A 20,074-nucleotide genomic window follows, 5' to 3' on the forward strand; every position below is an offset into this window, starting at 1 on the left:
AGCTTGCTTTGAAGGACAAACAATTCGTGTTCAAAGCAAACACTCATCTGTTTTTTACTTGAGGCGAGTGGTTCTCTATTTACATGCTCTCTCTGTAGCATCTGTTTGAAGTCTCTGTGCTTTTTAAAGGTCATGGGATATGGCTGAGCAGGTATGAAAACACGCTCTTCTTTAACATTCCTGAGCCAGACGGACGTGTCCTGTCACCTGTGCTGACAGGATTCTATGTGTTCTGGACCATGATCATCCTGTTGCAGGTAATTTCTGCCACGCTTAGCCGAGGATGTTTACCTTCGCCCATTATCTAGCTACAGCCACTGTCCTGCCCTGGCTTTAACCCTCGAAATGGTTTGCACCTCATTAGGTCCTGATTCCCATTTCTCTCTACGTGTCCATCGAGATCGTGAAGCTCGGGCAGATCTATTTCATCCAGAGCGATGTAGATTTCTACAACGAGAAAACGGATTCTACCATTCAGTGCCGAGCTCTGAACATCACTGAGGACCTTGGGCAGATTCAATACCTCTTTTCTGATAAGACAGGAACACTCACTGAGAACAAGATGGTGTTCCGGAGGTGCAGTATAGCAGGCTTTGACTACTGCCATGAGGAAAACGGTGAGTGAAGGGTCGCTACACAAACCACTTGTAACGTTTCCCCAACTACTTACATCCCTAAGAAGTTCTTCGGGTTTGCGTATTGGGTAATTGACTCAGCCCAATGGGCTTTATGCTGTATTATTGTTCTTTTAGGATAGCTGTACTCAACCTGTGGTTGACAACCCCTTTGAGAGGGTCGAATAATCCTTTCACAGGGAGGACCTAAGACAATCAGAAAACACAGGTATTTGGAGTATGAGTCATGACAGTAGCAAACTTAGTTATGAAGTAGCAACAAAAATAATATTACACTTGGGAGTCGCCATAACATGGGAGACTGTATTGAAGGGTTGCAGCGTTAGGAAGGTTGAGAACCACTGCTCTAGAGATTATGCTGAGTGGCCATACTACTTTATGGAACAATCACTGGATGCTGAGGGTACCACGTGGTGAAGTACTAAGGATGCTCAACATCTGTCTTGGTTAACGCCGTCTTCCTCAATGCACCTATATGCACGGAGCAGTGGGGGATAAATGGATTTGGAATAAGGCTGGATTCTTCCCAGAATGCAGTTCTGAGACATAATGTTTTCACTGAAGTGAAAGCTATTAACAGTGTCTGGGCTGCTCTGGCCAGTGCCTCAGGATTTCCTAGCAGAATTACCTTGGAAAGAATTCTGTAAGGACACTGCTGCAGGAGAGTGACCGCCTCGCACATACAAATCATCGGAGCGCGTTTGGCAGTGCTGTTCTGTGTTCAATACCTGCCGGCTTGGTACCGTGAGCCATGCCCTGGCATCAGCGGCCGCACCAGAGCACCAGGGCTATATTAGGAATCATGGAGCTGTGATTAAAATCTCGTTTAATGGAATCCTCACATGATTAGCTTGCGCATCAAAATTTAAAAGCCACTTTTTTTTGAGACTTTTTCTTTTCTTTTTTTTTCCTGTGTAACAGTCCTGCCTGGCTGTTCTGGAGTTCACTCTGTAGACCAGGCTGACTTCAATCTCACAGGAATCATCTGCTTCTGACTCTCAAGTACTGGGATTAAAGGTGTGTCCCACCATGGCTGTTCAAAAAAGTCACTTCAAAAAAAAAAAAAAAGGAAAAGGAAACAAAATGAAAATAAAAGCGCTACTCTTATTTTGAAAGAGTGACCCATTTTAAAAAGGAGAGTGAGAGAGATTACCGAAAGATGTCATTTAAGAAATAAACTTTCGCATTAGGATAGTTGTAGATTGCAGAACAGTCAGCGTGAAATTGTAGAGGGTTCAGTGTGTCCTCATACCATTTCTCCTGCTAACGTGAGTCATGATGTGCCTTGGGTAATTGATGAACTGATGATGTATCAATACACCATCATTACCTGAACTCATGTTTTAAGAGTACCCTTTGTCTCCTCTTATGTCTCTGGCACCTGGAATGTGTGGTGCTGTCACACAGCCTTCTCTACCCTTGACAGTTTCTCAGAACTTTTTTTTCTTTTTAAATTGGATGAACTTATCAGTTTTGACAGGCACTGTTCTGGGATCTCTTCATTTGGGATGATCTGGAAAGTGCCTTTGTGGGTTTGTGGAAACATTGAGCAGCGCTAAGAGTAAGCACTATACAGTCAGGCTTCTTTTTAAAGAAGATTTTATTTATTTTATTTCATATGAATACACTGTAGCTGTCCTCAGAAAAACCAGAAGAGGGCATCAGATCCCACTACAGATGGTTGTGAGCCACCATGTGGTTGTTGGGAATTGAACTCAGGACCTCTGGAAGAGCAGTCAGTGCTCTTAACCACTGAGCCATCTCTCCAGCCTGCAGTCAAGCTTCTTATGCCTGAATCTAATTCCTGCTACCTGCCAAATCTGTGTGCTTCAGCAAGGTACATAATTTCTCTGAGCATCGGAGAAAGAAAACGGCCATTACTGTACCACGTCATTGGAATGATCTGTGCAAAGATGCACAGACCAGGGCATAGGTAAAGTCCTTATAGGAGATACTACTATTGTTATTTTAAATTATTGTTTTGAAAAGAAGAACCAGGTCTAACATTTAAGTAGCTCACTATCCATTGTGGGGATCCATGCGTAATTATAAAAATAGCGTGATAGTTGTAATATTAACTCGGATATTCCTAGTGTTGGGGGATAGTCCATTTGGAAAAATGGTTGCATGAGGACCTGAGTTCAAATTATCAGCACCCAACAAAAAACCTCCGTGTGATGGCATTCATCTGTAAAGTCACTGCTAGAGGCACAAAGATAGCTCCGTAGACCCATGGAGCTCATTGGCCAACCAAGCTATCCAAACCAGTCAGATTCAGTGGCATACACTACCTCAAAAATTAAAGCAGCTCCTTCTGGCTTTACTAGTGAAGGCACATGTACTTGTGCACACGCATTTATGCAAATTCATATACACACATGTACATGAATATGTACCTACACATGCATGTACACATAGGGAAATACCTGTTTCAAATCTGGCTTGACTCTCAGGAAGCCAGATAGTTTTGGATATGCATTTTGCACTGATTTAATTTGGTATTTTAGAGATAGGACATCAGACATTCTTGGAATGCATGAAATGTATGGAGAATTAGTTCAGAGCAGAGGTTTGAGTATCAGTTATATTGGGTGGTGTGGCTGGAGGAAGGTTGGCTGAGTGTACTGTTTACAAGTAGTTGAAGCATGGGATGCCAATGATGTTGTGGATGGTTTGAAGGAAGCTGTGTGGATGATGAACAGAAGTAAGCTCTTTGAATGTTTTATGTTTGTCCTGTGGTCAGCTCTGTGGAAAGCACATGGTAAATCATAATACGATAATTTTTCCTCAGTCTCAGAGCTAATTCTTTCAGCTATCAAAGCAATGCAAGCAGTAGGCCATGACCAAGTTTCAGAATATCTGTGAAGGAAATGGCAAAAGAACACTTTACAGATGAAATAAGGAAAAGAAACAGGAAAGATAATTGGTTTAACTCATGACCTACCTTTAGACACAGAGAACAGTAAAAGACTGTTTCCTCCCTGAGTCGGAAAACAGAGTTCCTGGCCCTTTCCAAGACTTTCCCAGAACTAAAGCAGAAGGTACCCCCATGAGAATTAAAGATCTTTCAGAATGTTTTGCACTATGATACCAACGTTGGCTTTTCACAGACATCTTTGATACAATTTTCTCTGGCTCTTGAGGTTGAGTCTGAGTCACTCTGTTTTCTGAATCACACTGTAATTCTCTTGACCTATATGTTGGTAGAACTTTCCATGATATGAGTAAAGGTTGAGTCATTCTGTTTCATTTTAATATTGAAGTTCTACTTACTGAGTAAGTTTGTCTTTCAGGGACATCTGAGCTACTTGATGTCATACTAATTTACACAACTGTGTGATCCTAATTCTCTCAGTGATGGCTCAGAGAAATTTCATAAACCCATTTATGTGGGGTTTACATTTTAGTTGTTTCAAAAATGACATTTCAAAGAAACCAAATAGTATATTCTTTATTTTGATAGAACAAATAATGTGGCATTTTGTTTTCTCTTTTAACACTTACTATAAGATTTAGTTGAAATTAAGGACTTTAGTGCTTTTCTTGGCTGGTTTGTTTGATTATTTTTGAGACAGTATTTCAGGTTGTCACATGATTTCATGTTTGTGTCCTGTAATTACCTGTAGTGCCTTTCACATGCATCTTGTCTTAAATATCAACAAAACAGACTAATTATGAAAAATTAGTATAAAAGTCTTTTATAATTAGTATAGAAGTCTTTACAAAGGAAGCAGAAAGATAAAAATTTGTTTAAATATTCTTCTTACAGTTGTAATACCATACATATCTACCTAGGTTATACATTAAATATTGATACATTTTTTTACATCTTTATTGGATATTCTCTGCACTTACATTTCAGATGTTATCCCCTTTCCCCAATCTCATCCCCCTCCTCCCCTTTGCCTCTATGAGGGTGGTTTCTCTCCCAATCCCCCTCTCCCACCTCAGCTCATTAGCATTCCCCTACACTGGGAAAATGAGCCTTCTTACAGCAATACACTTGTAGGAAATATGGTGTACCATTATAACCTGAGGAATATAATTTCTGTTTGAATATTATATGTAATTGATATGAAGATACTAATATTGGAATTAAATTCTATGTATGTATGAATATTCATTTTAGTAGTAACAATTTCTTATAATGAATGCATTTGGAAAGAATAAAATAATCCTCATGCCATGTCCTTAAAAAAAAAGATGACATTTTATTACCAATAAATTTCTCGAGCTATTCAAAGTTTTATTCCCCTCGGCACTATTCCCTCATTGGATTGAGGAATTCTTTGTTGAGATGAACAGTCAAGTACACAGAAAAATGTTAACAAGCATACCTAGTAATCTACCTCCTGAACACCTGTAGCCATTGTCTGAAGTTACAGTTTCAGTTGTGCTACAAAAGAAAACAAACAACAGTTACTGAGCCTCCTAGAACTCTGTTGGGGTAAGGCCTAGGATGCAGGGCATGAGTACTGGCTTTCGAAGCAGGAAAAAGTTTAAATTCCAGCTCTCTCTTGGGGCAGCTGTTTAATCAGAATCAGAATATTCAGTATCTCTGCTTGTTTCCTCAGGTGCAAAGAGAAACAATAGTTTTTGCCAGATGAAAGACTTTTGAAGATGAAAATGAGTGTGTGTGTGAGTGTGTGTGTGTGTGTGTGTGTGTGTGTACACAAATGTCTGATTGTGGATGAAATAAAAACCCATAATAGCTGTAAGTCCTCACCCACAGCTTTACCTTAATTCTAGAGATACTTCATTTACATACCTATTTACCCATTCTTTGTTTACCAAATAGAAGAAAACTGGACTCCTAGAAATTTGACAGGGAAGATTAACATGTGTTAAAATTGGCCATACTTGTGCATATGGCTATATTTAGAAACACTGTAACATTAGATCACAGAATCATGACTCTTAGGTCCAATAAATGTGGTTTGATTTTGTAAGATGACAAATTAATTCCTTATAAAATAGTTCCCACTCAGAGACATGTCATAATGATTCAGTGAAGCAAAGGTCTAGGAAAACTATAAATGCCTAATGAGTAGTCTGGTCGTGCGCTGATAGCGACATTAATACAGTCCATAAAGAGAATTAAAACAAACAAAGGCCTGATCATCTGTATCAATGCAGAAGAAGCCTAAGATATGAAAGTATATCATTTGGAAAAATTAAAAGTATAAAACTTGAGGTCATCATAATTGGAGGTCTTCAGAGAATGAGTGTTTATTGAAAGCCACTGAAACCACGCCTATAATCTTAGCACTTGGGAAGTGGAAATAAGAGGATCAAGAGTTCAAGGCTGCCCTTGGTGGCATTCTCAACATCTTGGGTTTCTTATGAAATCAAATAAGAGAAAGAGAAAAAGAAAAAATAAGCGACCATATTGTTTCTTAGGCTTTTCATTTCCTTAATAGTATGGCAAAGTTACTACAATAAATAAAATGTGAAAATACTTTATAAAATAATTTGCTTCAATTTATATCTTATTCAGTAGCACTTAGGTTAAATAAACACACCCACCAACCCAACAAGCATGTTCTCCTTGTCTGTTCCTCTGACGAATGTTTTAATAATAGGTAAGAACACACGCGCGCGCACACACACACACACACACACACACACACACACACACATACACACACAAACACACACACACAGCTACTGTCATTGGAATTATATTGGAGAAAGTCATCATAAATAAATAAATAGATGAGTAGTGATCTGGACTGGCAGAGAGAATAAAATGACGTGACATACAAAGATTGGGTGATTTAGTTTGGACTCTATGGCCTAGCATGACCTTTTAAAGTAGACATTTTAAAGAGTCTAGATCTGAATGAAGAAGGACTTCCAGTCCAACGGACCAACTACTCTACAGGGCCTCATGATGTAATGAGATTTCACGAGTTCAAAGTAAGTAAATAAGGCCACTGAACCTGAATTACACTAAGGATCCTGAGCAGTGTTCCTCAATCTTCCAAATGCTGTGACTCTTTAATATAGTTCTAAATGTTGTGGTGACCCCACCATAAAATTACTTACATTGTTATGCCATAACCATAGTCTTGCTATTACTATGAATTATAATGTGAACATCTGTGTTTTCCGGTGGTCTTTTGGGGTTGGGACCCACAGGTTATGAACCACCGATGTGGAAGAAAGAGGAAGCTTCAGGTCATACTGAGCTATTGAAGCTAGGATGAAGAGCTAAGTTTATTTTGAGGGGATCCTGAGGCAATCATGAAGTCATCTTAGCTTCAGCTTCTAGGAAGGACACTCCCACTGCCATTTCAGAAGGGGAAAAAGACTAGTTTTGAGGCCCTGAGTTAGTTCACTTAAAGAGGTTGGCAACTTGACCAAGGTACTCGAAAAAGGTCTGGACACTCAGGGCGTGTATTTAATGGGTAATGGATATGGGCTGGTAAGCCTCTGGATGTGAAGAAGCAGTGAAGGATCCAGAGTCCAGGTTTTTGGTAACCATTTAGACAGTACAGTATTGTTATACAAAGATGAGGAAGCCCAGAGAAAAGGTTGACGAGGAATCGGAAACAGCTCAACTGTTCCCATGGGGAATTTAAAGTTAGTGCTCTTTATTTACTTAACTTATTTCTTAAATATTTATTGAGTACCTGTGAGCTACTACATTGGACTCAGAGAAGGTATTAATGAAATGTGTTTCTCTGGCCATTTAAAGCATATATTTTTCAGGATGATGTAAAAATAATACAAAAGGTATATAGTGTGTAGTAATTGCAAGAATAGGATCATTGACAAAAAAATGGGGCTGTACCTGAGAAATCTTCACTGATGAGGAGGAGAGACCTGAGGGAGGTCAAGGTGTGGGCCATAGCACTGTCCCTCTTATCCAAGTGAACTGTGGTTAGCCAATAGCAAGTCTTGTGCAGAGTTGCATGGATGAGTCTTGATTCTAATAAGAGGTCAGAGTTGAAAATTCAGGTTGTTCTAGCTGTTAGGATTACTGTCGCTGTGATGAAACATCATGATCAAAGAAACGTGGCAAGGAAAGGGTTTAACCGGCTATGTATCCACACCACAGTTCAGGACAGGAACTCCATCACTGCAGGGACCTGGAGGCAGGAGCTGGTGCAGAGGTCATGGAGGACTGCTGCTTACTGGGTTGCTCGGCCTGCTTTCTTATAGAACCCAAGACTACTAGCCTAGGGATGGCACCACCCACAATGGACTGGGCCCTTTCTTATCAGTCCCTTATTAAGAAAATGCCTTCCACACTTGCCTACAACCAGATCTTATAGTGGTATTTTCTCAACTGAGGTTTTCTTCTCTCTAGTGGCCCCAGCTTGTATCAAGTTGACATAAAATTAGAACACACATTTATAGGGTGTGCATAGAGACATTTTGTTTCAAAGAGACTGTATGAGTACACTGGGGAGAGGTGTGTAGATGAAGAAGAGCAGGCAGTCCTGAAGCTTGCAAATAACTGAAGGACAGTAGGAAAGGTAACTGGAGACTGGATATAACGTAGTGACAGAGAACTTGAATACATGCATGAGGCTCTAAGTTCAATACCTAATGTAACAACGGACAATCACATGTACACATACATATATACATGTAGCTTGGTCTATAAAAACACTGCCTTGCAAGCATGAAGACCTCAGTTTAATTACAAGAACCCTCTTCCCACCACCGAGGAGGTGGAAACAGGCAGATCCTGGAGCCTGCTGGTCAGGCATCTACCTTCCACAGTGAATTCCAAACCAGGAGGGGTTCCTGTCTCAAAATGCAAAAGAAAAAACAAAAGAAAACAATGAATCCTGAGAAATAACACCCAGGGTTCTCTGATCATTACATACATATACATTCCTATGTATCCCTACACACTCTCATGTGTGTGAGAGTACACACATGTGCACACACACCACACATACACATACACACAAATAAATAAACATGTATGAAAGACAGCTAGGAAAACTGAACAGTGAGTTCCACCAATATAGATGAGAAAACAGATAAGAATGATACTAGAAGTCCTAAAGGATTATTTCCAGAGGAGTTGACTATTATTAAAGGTTCAAATGACACACACACACACACACACACAATTACTCTTTTTGGCAAGATGGAGCTTGTAGGTGACCTTGAGAAGAGGTCAATACATAGTTAAAACAGAAAGTCTTGAAATTGGTTGAGGGGTGACCTGGTGTCCTGAAATTCAGATGTGAAGACGAAGTGCTTGAAGACCCCGATGACAGGATCCAGATCACAAGTAGAGGGCTTGGCATTTAAAACCATGAAGGCTGAGTTGTGCATCTTCATGGGTAGCAGAGTAAGTGTGGACAGAGGTGCAGACAAGGCGAGACCTAGAGACTGAAGGCACTTCCTAGTCCACTGTGTCCTCTTTCCTCAATAGGAATGGGGTAAGTTTATTGACTGTGGATTCTCATGGGGAGAATTTAGAGGCCAGGGCAGAAAGGAGGCGGTGTGTATATCTTAGGAGCTACCATATTCAGCCTGCGATATTCAGATGGTGAATTTTACCCTACAGCCAAGAGACTTGAGTCCTATCAGGAAGCTGTCTCCGAAGAGGAGGAGTGCACAGATACTCTCAGCGGCTCCCTCAGCAACATGACAAGACCCAGAGCCCATGGCTGCAGGACAGTTCACAGTGGGCTTCTGGGAAAGCCCTTGGCTCAGCTCTCTGGGAGCACCTCTGCTGTAGGAAATGGAGAAGGATCTGGGGAAGTGCCTCATTCCAGACAGGCTGCCTTCAGCAGTCCCATTGTAAGTATGATGTCATCACCACGCCCTGGACAGAGCAACTCCGTGGTACAATAGCCCCCAAAATTCTGCTTTTTATCTGTAAAATAGGTGATGTTGTTATAGTTCAGTATGATGGTGATATGTAAGTTTAAAAGAAATACAAAATTGAGATGTGTTCATATGAGATTTGAGATAACCTATTGTTGAGAAGTTGGTATCATTTCTGAAAAATTAAATATTTCTGGTTAGAACTGATTTAATTTTCAGAGCCTAAAGAAGGCTTGACATAAGGATAACAGCTAACTCTAAGAACCACCAAGACTTGGAGACATGAATGTTTGTTTAATTAATACGCTTTTTGGTGTTTTGTTTTTGTTTGTTTATTACTTTTTTGTTTTGTTTTGTTTTTTTAAATGATATTAAAAAAAATTCTCCCCATCTGGTACTGGGAAAAAAATAGGAATACCATTTCGGTAATGGCTTCTGAGTTAAAGAAACCGATTGTATAAATGCTTTAGCACACACATAAGTTTCTAATCTTCCTGTGCATTCCACCCAAACGAGCTCTCCTTCCTCATCTCTAACTCCACAAAGGGCACTTTCCAGTCTTTTTATTCCAGAGCTCAACAAGTAGTTTGTGTCCTAGTGACAACTCTTAGGAACTGACTAATCATCCCCATGAACAAACCCATATTCCTGCAGAAGTCGATCATGTAGAACATGGGAAACAGGAAAGATGATTGTGTAAACAAATTAGAAATCAATGCTTCCACCAAATTTAAAACTACCTCTCTAAAATATTCACTGCCTTCTCAGCCTTTCATATTTCATTAACACCTATATTTAACCAAGATGAAGATTTCCCACTGAGGTCAGTAATAGCTCAGGCAGACAGCACAAAAAGAATAGTGCAGCTGCCAGAGCTGTTGCAACATATGGTCATTGCCTGATTTTCATGGTGGATACATTGCATAAGCAGACCCCAGGTGTCTCTGGCTCTTCACCTGAGAAAGCCTTCAGGGCATCTCCACACTATTTGCAAACTTGCCTCGAAATGTGCACCTGCAGTAATGGTGTGGCCACCACCAACTCAGTTCTCTGGCACTTAGGAAATAACATCCCTAACAACAACCTTTTTATTTAGCAAATCTGTTTTGAAACACCTAGGTTTAATTTTTCCCTCACCACACACAGCCCTGGTCATTTTAACTGTATGCCAGAAAGAAATATGTATGTATGTATGTATGTATGTATGTATGTATGCATATATGCTTGTTTGTGTGTGTATGTATGTATGCATGTATGTATGTATGTATGCATATATGCTTGTTTGTGTGTGTATGTATGTATGCATGTATGTTTGTATGCATATAATCTGTTCTCTGTGATACTGTCTTTACTAGTCATCCACCCCACGTGTACATTTTCTGCACATTTAAGAGGAAACAAGCGTTAACTCACATCTAGTTGGTGGTACCCCAGTGCTGACTTGCCCCTTCTCAGTTTTCTGAATAGGCCTCACTCTCCTGTGGGAACCCATAGGTACTATGGAAGCCTTTGTGGTTTCTGTTGTGCCATCTCCTCTGTCTGAGACATTCTTGCCTCTATCAAATATGATGAAACACTAAGGGAGGGCTGTACCAAAGAGTCTGATTCTTTGTTGTAAAGCTCCAGGTTTTCTGAGTGCTTTTCCCTTGTTCGTTTGTCTGCATAACATTGGCTTTGTTTCTGTACCCGACAGTGTCCCATTACTATCCTGAGAGCAAGACTTTAACCTTTGAATCTGACACATTCATTTTCCAAACAGTGTTTTGGAAGGTTGTTGATTGCATCTGATCACCAGACCCAGGCTTTCCATACAGTTTGTTTGTTTCCACTTGCTCTCTGCTCCAGTGTCCTGTGTACATAGAAGTTCTGGGGTTGCTTTTGTTCTGTGTCTTACAAAGCCACACTATCACAAATAGGATAAGGTGGTCATCCCCATGAGCTTCACATTTTGAGAAAGCTACATAAAATGTCACTGTAAAATATATTCTGAATTTGGTTCTAGAAACCCATCTGGAAAGCCTGGGTTAAACGTACCTGTGTGAATGCCAAGTGCCTTTGAAAAAGACCGGGAGATGTCACCCAGAGGAGGGAAGTAGGTGACCACACAGGGCACATCAAATCCTCAGAACTTCTGGATCACTGAGTTCAAATACAGGAAAAGTCATCAGTGTGTGGCCTTTGTATTTTTTCTTCAGGCGTGTGGCATTTAGGAATTAGAGGGGACCAAGGAAAGGTTTTTGTCCCACAAAACCCAAAGTAATGTAAGTAGAGCGGCAAATTCTCAGAGCTGCAGTATCAGCGGGGAATGATGTAAAACCTTAGTCAGGGAGGGATAACGAGGAGACAGAGCAGCCTTACAACTGCCCACAGGTCTCTATTGACCCAACAGAGTATCTTGCTCCATTCTTAAGCCATGGGTATGTAGAGGTTTGTAGAAACAATTGTGTAGTTACTCTCAGTTTGAAAACAGGTAATATTTAAGTTGCACTGAAGCCGTACAAAAAGCTTCAGCAAACAGTGGGGATGGGGATGGTAAAGAGAGTCGAGCCAGATTTGTCATATTGTACTTGCATCTAAATAGGGGAAAAATAAGAGAAAAAAAAGCCTCAGGTAGAATTCAGTCAGTCAAGTAGGACACAAGAATCCTGGTGAGGAACATAAACTTGGGATGGTCTGGAGTATTCACACTGTTGATAATAAAGCTGGGATTTCTACCTCGAATCCAGCAAGGCTTTGCTTCCAGTGTAGAACAGTGGCTCAAACCACTGACCTCTTTAGGGAGCTATCAAATGCCCCCTTCAGAGGGGTCGCATGTCAGATATTTACATTACAATTCATAGCACAGATATCCTGCAAATCAGATATTCACATCATGACTCATAGCACTATCAAAATTATAGTTATGAAGTCGCAATGAGAATAATTTTATGTTGGGGGGATTCACCATAAAAAGAGGAACTGTTTGACAAGCTCACAGCAGGAAGGTTTAGAGCCACTGGTGTTGCCTGTGTTGTGTGGTGTTGCCTGTGCTGTGGACCCCGTGATCTCATTATGAGTGGAATTGTTCTCTAAATCTTGACCAGATTACTCGTTGAGATCCGGTGGAAGCAGGTGTTATTTTCCAAGGGCAGCGACTCCGTCTTGTTAGTCTCTCTACCCTTTCTGTATAGAATATAAGGCCAGCAAGCCTTTGCTAGTCGTGTGCAGTAAACATGGGTTCCTTATGTGCCAAGTACTGGGTTGGGGATTTAAAGATCGCCAGAATGTGGTCCTTGCCTTAAAGGAACTACTGACCTCTGCAGAGGGCACCGTTTAAACACAGCTGTTTCAGATAAACAGGCCTGGTTTCATGCAAGATGTCCACGGTTGTCTAGCACAGCAAGGGAACAAATGATTTCATGTATGTCAAGGCAAAGATGACACTGGTCGTGGGGAGATCATTACAAATATAGTCATTTAGATAAAAATTGTACAAGATCGTTCTGCACTCTCTGCCCAGTACAAGAGCTCTCTTAGCCATGAGGGATTAAGGAATTTTGTCAAAATCAGCGGGGTTCTTTGTTTCTGGATCTTGTTTTGATGTGGAGATCTCCTTGCATCTTCCTGTGGGCTCTTTTGTTTATATTCTGTTACGGTGGTTTCAGTGTGTCTTTGGCGGTGCCAAGTATCTAGAGAGACCCAGCTTTGCTTTGACACTTACCTGCAGAGTCTCTTTGGCGACCCGATACACATGCAGGCCTTTCCCTAACTCTAGTATTGCTTCTATTGTAGTGCCCACAGAACAGGACTTCAGCTTTGTCGTCCTCTACCTGCTGAATTTAGATAGAATTTAAGAATATGTAGTGACGGCTCATATAGCATGTGAATTTTAAACCTGTCATGACCCTGGTAATCTGAAAGGAGAGTGTGTGTCACTTGAAAGGAAGGAAAGAAGGAAACGCAGGCCAAGGAACCCCCTCCCCACCCCAACCCCGGCTGGTTCCATGGAGTCGGGCTGAGACGTGAGTGTGGAATGTGTGCTTGTTAGCATTGTACTCCTCTCCTTCAATCCTTCATCATTCTCTCACATGCCAGAGCAGAGACAGTGGCCATGGTACCCCAGTTTTCTCCTTGCCTTTAAAATAAAATTTCTGACAAGAGCAACTTATAGTTTGAGGGGCTGCAGTCTTTTATGGTGCGGAGGGCCTTTGGCTTCGGGTTTCATGGCACCCAGTCAGGAGGCTGAACTGATGCTCAGCTGGTCCTCCTCCTCTATTGTGTCTAGGAACACATCTAATGGGATGTGCCACCCACATTTATAATTGGTCTGTCCTCTTTAATTAAACCTTCCTGGACAGACACACCCATTTTCTTAGGTAATTCTAAATCCAGTCAGGTTGAGAATGAACGTTGTCCCTAACATGGTCATGTGAGTGTAGTATTACATGACTGTGTTGAACTTCCGTCAGGCGCCTCTCCTGGCCGGCCTCTCTGCCGTCAGGGTGCTTTGCTTGTTATCAGCACCCAAGACTCCCTGGAACACAGTGGTCCTTTAGGGCTGTGCTTCCAAGCAGACCTCTGTAGAGCAGACGAAACGATACAGCGTGAAAACAAGGTCTCCACAGCGGCATCTTTGTAGTACTCTGAGATGCTCTCTGCCAGATGAAGTGGGCTTCCTGCACCCAATCCTGGTGACAGAACTTAGAGAACATCCATCCTTACCAGGAAGAGGAAGGCACAGTTGCCGAACGTGTTTGCTGGTGAGAGAGCTGCTTTGAATCATAAATACCCTGGCTGTGAAATGTTGATTAGTCTCCTAGGCTGTTTAGGATTTTTTTTTTCTTTATAGAAAGTTGTTTTTATAATTCACATGAATGAATTGGGCAAAAAAATGTTTTGTTCAATTCTCTAATATGAATTAAATTTCACTTTTGAAATACTTAGTGCTCATCAGTTGTTGAGTGAAATATTAGCCCTGGCAGAATTCTAAACACAATAAATATATGCCTAGCATTATATATGTCAAAGGGAGAATCCTTTCAACTAGACGGTGGTGTTTCTATCTGCTATTTAACTGAATAGTCAAAATGTTCTCCATTTATAATATATAAATATAGATTTCCATTTTATTTATATGTACTTCATTTTATTGTTTTGTTTCTCAAGATATCATATGTGTTACACTTCACAAATTAAATTTATTAGGCTGGTGGGATGGCTCAGTGGTGACAGCACTTGCTGCCGAGTCTCTCTGCCTAGATTTGATCTCTGAACTCACATGATAGAAGGAGAAAACCAACTACCTTAAATTGGCTTCTGATCTCCATGTGTGCTTTAGAACATGCAAGAGTATACACACACACATATATACACACATTCAAACACATGGAAATAAATGTAGAAAAAAATGAACATTTAGTTTACCATCTCGTGCTTCTCTTAAATTTCTATTGTAGAAGTTATTGATGCTAATATTGATTATATTGTCTCTTCAGGAAACAGATGTGGTACCAGATACCAGACTTTTAGACAGATTTAGAGAGATTACCCCTCAGCTCTTCATCCGACTGGATGGACCGGCGCAGAGCGAGCCGCTGGAGACTCTGTACATTGTGGACTTCTTCATTGCCCTGGCCATCTGCAACACGGTGGTGGTTTCTGCTCCGAACCAACCTCGCCAAAAGGTTCATTTAAACGACGGTTTTCTCAGCTGGGGATGATACGGGGTGTACGTGCATCTGTATTGGGTTTGTTATGGGATGCTACTAACTAGCAAACATCAGGAACAGCAGGTGTGTACCATTTCCTCAGGATTGCTCTCGGCTCTGCGCTTACCACAGTTATTGGTCCTAATGTGTTTAGTCCTCTCAGAGCCTCGAGAGCTAGGAACTCTTGCTTTGTTCTCCTGTATTTTCAAAATTATTAATTAATTAGTTTACTTTATATCCTGACTGAAGTTTTCCCTCAAGTCTCCTCCACTCTTCCCCTCCCCATCTTCTCCTTCTCTCGTTTTCTTCAGAAGAGGGGAGGTCTCCCATAGATATCAACCATCCTTAGCATATCAAGTCTCAGTAAGAGTAGATACATCTTCTAGGAGTGGCAGACCACTAAGGGGAAAGGCAGGCAATGGAGTCAGAGGGAGCCCTACTGCCACTGTCAGGAGTCCCACATGAAGACCAAGTTGCATATCTGTTATATATGTTCAGAGGGCCTCAGTCAGTCTTATGTATGCTCTCTGATTGGTGGTTTGGTCTCTGTGAGCCCCTATGGGTTCAGGTTAGTTGGTTCTGTAGGCTTTTTTTTTTTTTTTTTTTTTTTTTTTTGTGGTGTTCTTGTCCTCTCTGACTCCCACAATCCTTCCTCCCCATCTGCAGAACAGCTTAACATTTGGTTGTGGGTCTCTGAATCTGTTTCGATCAGTTGCCGAGCCTGGAGAGCTCTTAAAGGCTAGGCTCCGAATCAAGAATGTTCTTCTGCATTGTAAAGATACGTTGGAAGGATTTCACCAGCATTGCAAAAGCAGCGTGTGGGGGTGGGGCTGAGGCTGAGAATGGGGGGGTGAGCCTAGAGAGTCTGGGCTTCCTCTGAGCTTTTACTTTGCCTTTATTGCTCCACTAAATTGGAGCTGCCTATGAGGCTTCTGAGACCTACAACACCATATGTATGGCATCAGACAAGACGTGAAACATTAGTTTAGTTGCCATGATGATGGCAAACTTCTTCATGTGCCAGCTAGGTTTCTTTTAGCTCAGTATATCTATAACCCAGTGTGAGGTCGATGTGCCAGGGTTTCTTTAGTGTAGTTGTGTCTTAAGAGCTCATGGAAATTTTATTTCCAGTTAAGAATTAAAACCAGTGGTGATCTATCATGGTCTATTAGTGCCCTGCTATATCTTGCCTTTCCCGCACATCCACTCAAAATTCAATTTACAGCAGAATCTAATTAAATGTTAATGTTCCAACCGATCATTTTCCTTTGACAACTTCAGAGGTGGGAACTTGAACATAAAGGTAATTCACTTTCAATTAAGCTGCACCTGATCAGAGGCTGTATTTAACATAGTGTTGCCTGAGAAGATGCTCTAAAAAAAAAAGTGATTATGTAATTGAAGAATAAATGAGATTTCGAAGAAAACAAACTACACGCTATTTTGCACCTGTTTTTCGGGTTGGTAGTTTTTGGTATTTTCTCTCTACAACGTACTGTTGATTTATTCTTAGATATAATAATGTAAAATGAAATGCAATGCTTTTTGCATAGAATAAAGTCTTTAAGGAGAGCCCCTGCTTCTCCCGGATTCTTAGGGTAATGAGAGAGAGGGAGAATACTGAATGATACACAGGCTTCACAGCAACAAGGTGCACACTTGCCTTTATGGCAGAGTCTCTGGTAATGTCAAAGACTGACCAGCAACAACCCTTCAGAAAGTCATAATGTCAATTCCTGAAGAAAATGTTTAAATTCTCCACAGACTTTTGAACGAATAAACTTTAGAACCCATTGGGTGATCTTTTGTGATAGGCATAAAACTATAAACTTAATCCCTGATATTAAAAGTATAGAAGAAGACAAGGCACAAATTAGAACAAATGATAGTCTAAGACATAGTTAAAGTGTGATGATTGGATAAGCCCCGCTCAGCTAATGCTCACTGGCCTGTTTTGTCATGACTGTCAAAGTCATGCTTCATAGGCTCTAAGAAGAGAAAAGAACAATGGTTTTTGTTAGCTTTTTAGTCACTATCTTTCGGTGTTCCTTTTTTTTTTTTTTTTAACTATTTCTGATTTTTTTCTGTAATACTCCTCAAGCTCTGAGCTTTTTAAATAATGTATCCATGCTCTGTAAACAAACAGGGTCTCATTATGTAACCCAGCCTGGCTTTGAATTTGGGAGTCGCTCTACTTCTGTCTCAAGAGCTGAGATTATATGCAAGTACTACTATACCTAATTCAATTTGCTTATAATTGTTATTGTACATATGTAAAAAAAAACTTTCTTCTTTTTTCCCTCTTTCCTTTCTTTTTTTCTTCCTTCCTTTCTTTTCTTTCTTTCTTTTACTTCCTTCCTTCCTTCCTTCACTCCCTCCCTCCCTCCCTCCTTCCCTCCTTCCTTCCTTCCCTCCCTCCTTCCTTCCTTCTTCCTTCCGTTTTGTTTTGTTTCAGGTTTTCTCGGTATAGTTCTCACTGCCGTGGATCTCATTCTGTAGACCAGGCTAGCTTTGAACTCAGACACCCAAGGGCTTTCCCTCTCAGGTGTTGGGATTATAAAAGCATGTACCACCGCACTCAAATTTAGAAACAATTCTATAAGGAAATCCAACATTAGGGTCTTGTACCCAAATAATTACAGAAATATACAATGTCATCACAGTGTGTAACATTGTCTTTCCTGGTGGCTTTTTATTTGTCTTCCTGTTTGCTGTGGAATTTTTAGGGGAGAAAGCAGATTGGCAGTAAAGACAGTGGTAACACTTTCAGAATTGTAATGACCTCATTTTGGACCTGTTATCGAGAACTCGCTCCATTGTCTTTCCTAGATTGGGCTCTCCTCACTGGGTGGAATGCCCATCAAGTCTTTGGAAGAGATTAAAAGCATCTTTCAGAAACTGTCTGTCCGGAGATCAAGTTCACCGTCTCTTGCCAGCGGGAAGGATTCAACCTCTGGGACTCCCTGTGCCTTTGTGAACAGAATCTCTTTCTTTAGTCGACCAAAACTGTCACCTCCTATGGAGGACGAGTCTTCCCAGATGGATGACATCCCCCAGGCCGGTAACCCAGCTTGCTGTACGGAAACTGAGGCACAAAACAGCAACGCTGAACTCACCATTGGTTCAGCGGAAGCCCCAAATGGACCACCGCCCTTGGCTTCCAACCTGTGTTACGAGGCTGAGAGTCCAGATGAAGCAGCCTTGGTGTATGCCGCCAGAGCTTACCATTGCACTTTACAGTCTCGGACCCCAGAGCAGGTCACAGTGGACTTCGCTGCCTTGGGCTCATTAACATTTCAGCTCCTACACATCCTGCCCTTTGACTCAGTAAGGAAAAGAATGTCGGTCGTGGTCCGGCATCCTCTTTCCAAACAAGTTGTGGTGTATACAAAAGGTGCCGATTCTGTGATCATGGAGCTGCTATCCATGGCTTCCTCAGGTGGGTTTACACGGTTGCCATGGTGATGGCCAGATGAACTGGGGAGTCCGGGTTGCTGAGACCTTGGCTTGTTAACTTCTGAAACCCATCTCAGTGTCTCTGCAGAGTTATCTATCTGAGCATCACAATATCTTTTATGGGTTCCTGAGAGGCTTAATGTCAGTCGGTGTGAAATTCAGGAAGCTCTTCCCTAACAAGAGAGGCCGTGCCATGGAGAGACTAGATAGTGCAGGTGTGGGGTGGGGTAAGGGGGTAAGGGGGGCCTTCACAGCAAGGTCTGCATCAAAACTTCAGTGAGTCCTTTGTGCAGGAGGAAAGAATCACAGTGGAGAATTATGCAGCTGTATTCCTTTCTTTTCCTAAGCACACATCTAAGACGCAAAGCTAAAATGCCTTTTGAATCTTATGGATTAACGTGTCGTTTTTAGAGAGAGGAAAAAAGAAAAGTCTAATTGCACAGGCTGGCAGGAATAATGATCTTCTGTTCCTGGTTTCAGATGGGACGAGTCTGAAGGAACAAACGGTAATACGGGAGAGGACGCAGGAGCACCTGGATGAGTACGCCAAGCGAGGGCTGCGCACTTTGTGTGTAGCAAAGAAGGTGAGACTGCCCGGTGCACCCCAGACTTGCTTCTGCTGGTTACCCGTCATTACTGAAAATGAGTGTGTACCAGACCTCAATCCAAACCCAGGTACCAGAGAGGTCGCCCCGACTAGGGTCCCTTTTTATATCCATTCTGCGCATGTCTGAGTAGCCTCGACTGTTAGCATTTGTTTCTCTAGAAGTAAAAACCCCAACATCTTATTACCTTCCCCTCGGAACCTCGAGGATAGCATCCTCCCTGCTCATCAGCATTACATGAGGTTTGAGAAAACACACTGGCCTGAGAGTAGTCTTTATTTGAAGTCTTGGTAGTTTTGATTGGCCTGTTTCCTTATGTGCCCCATACACTGATCTTTCAATCCAAGTAAACTTGCCAGGTCTTTTTTTTAAATCCAAGTTTTGATTATTCTTTATGGGAAAACAGTCTTGCTGCATGATATGTCTTTTCTAAATGAAAAGTTAAGTAGCAAGGAACAAGCAGAGCCCCAGAAGTGCTTTGGGGGCTGTTATTGCCAACATCTCTCCCCGACCACCCACGATACCATTCTTAATTATTGTGAAAGACAAAATGGGGCTGGCTCTATTGTGGACTTCCAAGAGACTCAGTCACCCGGGACGGAGCAAAGAAGGAGCAAATGCCTCTATGATACAATTCTAGGAACTGTGGAAGCGTGGGGGATTCAAGGTCAAACCAACTCCCGCTTTTCACTTGAATGTATTCCAATAGATGTTTTATTTTCCCAAATCAAATTACCTTGCAGGCAAAAATGAGTGTGTAAGGGAAAAATTGTTTAGTTTCCTTCACTTGACGGCAGTTTTAAGACCCGTGAAAGACAGATTCATCTGATAATGGCTGACAGTGAGAAACAGGAAGACACTGGCTCCTTCTCCAGGAGTTGTGTTGAAGTTT

The 20,074-nt window shown here is 41.5% G+C and overlaps 1 protein-coding gene across 1 annotated transcript in view; it reads left to right on the forward strand.

The window, feature by feature from the left end:
* Positions 1-20,074, forward strand: part of ATP10D (ATPase phospholipid transporting 10D (putative)) — a 103,563-nt gene that overhangs the window by 55,172 nt on the left and 28,317 nt on the right. The window contains exons 9-14 of the mRNA XM_080908395.1: positions 130-257; positions 365-617; positions 9,172-9,407; positions 14,909-15,097; positions 17,951-18,560; positions 19,058-19,161. Of these exons, the coding sequence (XP_080764521.1) occupies positions 130-257; positions 365-617; positions 9,172-9,407; positions 14,909-15,097; positions 17,951-18,560; positions 19,058-19,161 (1,520 nt within the window). The remainder of the gene's footprint in view (positions 1-129; positions 258-364; positions 618-9,171; positions 9,408-14,908; positions 15,098-17,950; positions 18,561-19,057; positions 19,162-20,074) is intronic.

Source organism: Micromys minutus, assembly GCF_963924665.1.
Source record: "Micromys minutus genome assembly, chromosome: 1".
Lineage (NCBI taxonomy): Eukaryota > Metazoa > Chordata > Mammalia > Rodentia > Muridae > Micromys > Micromys minutus.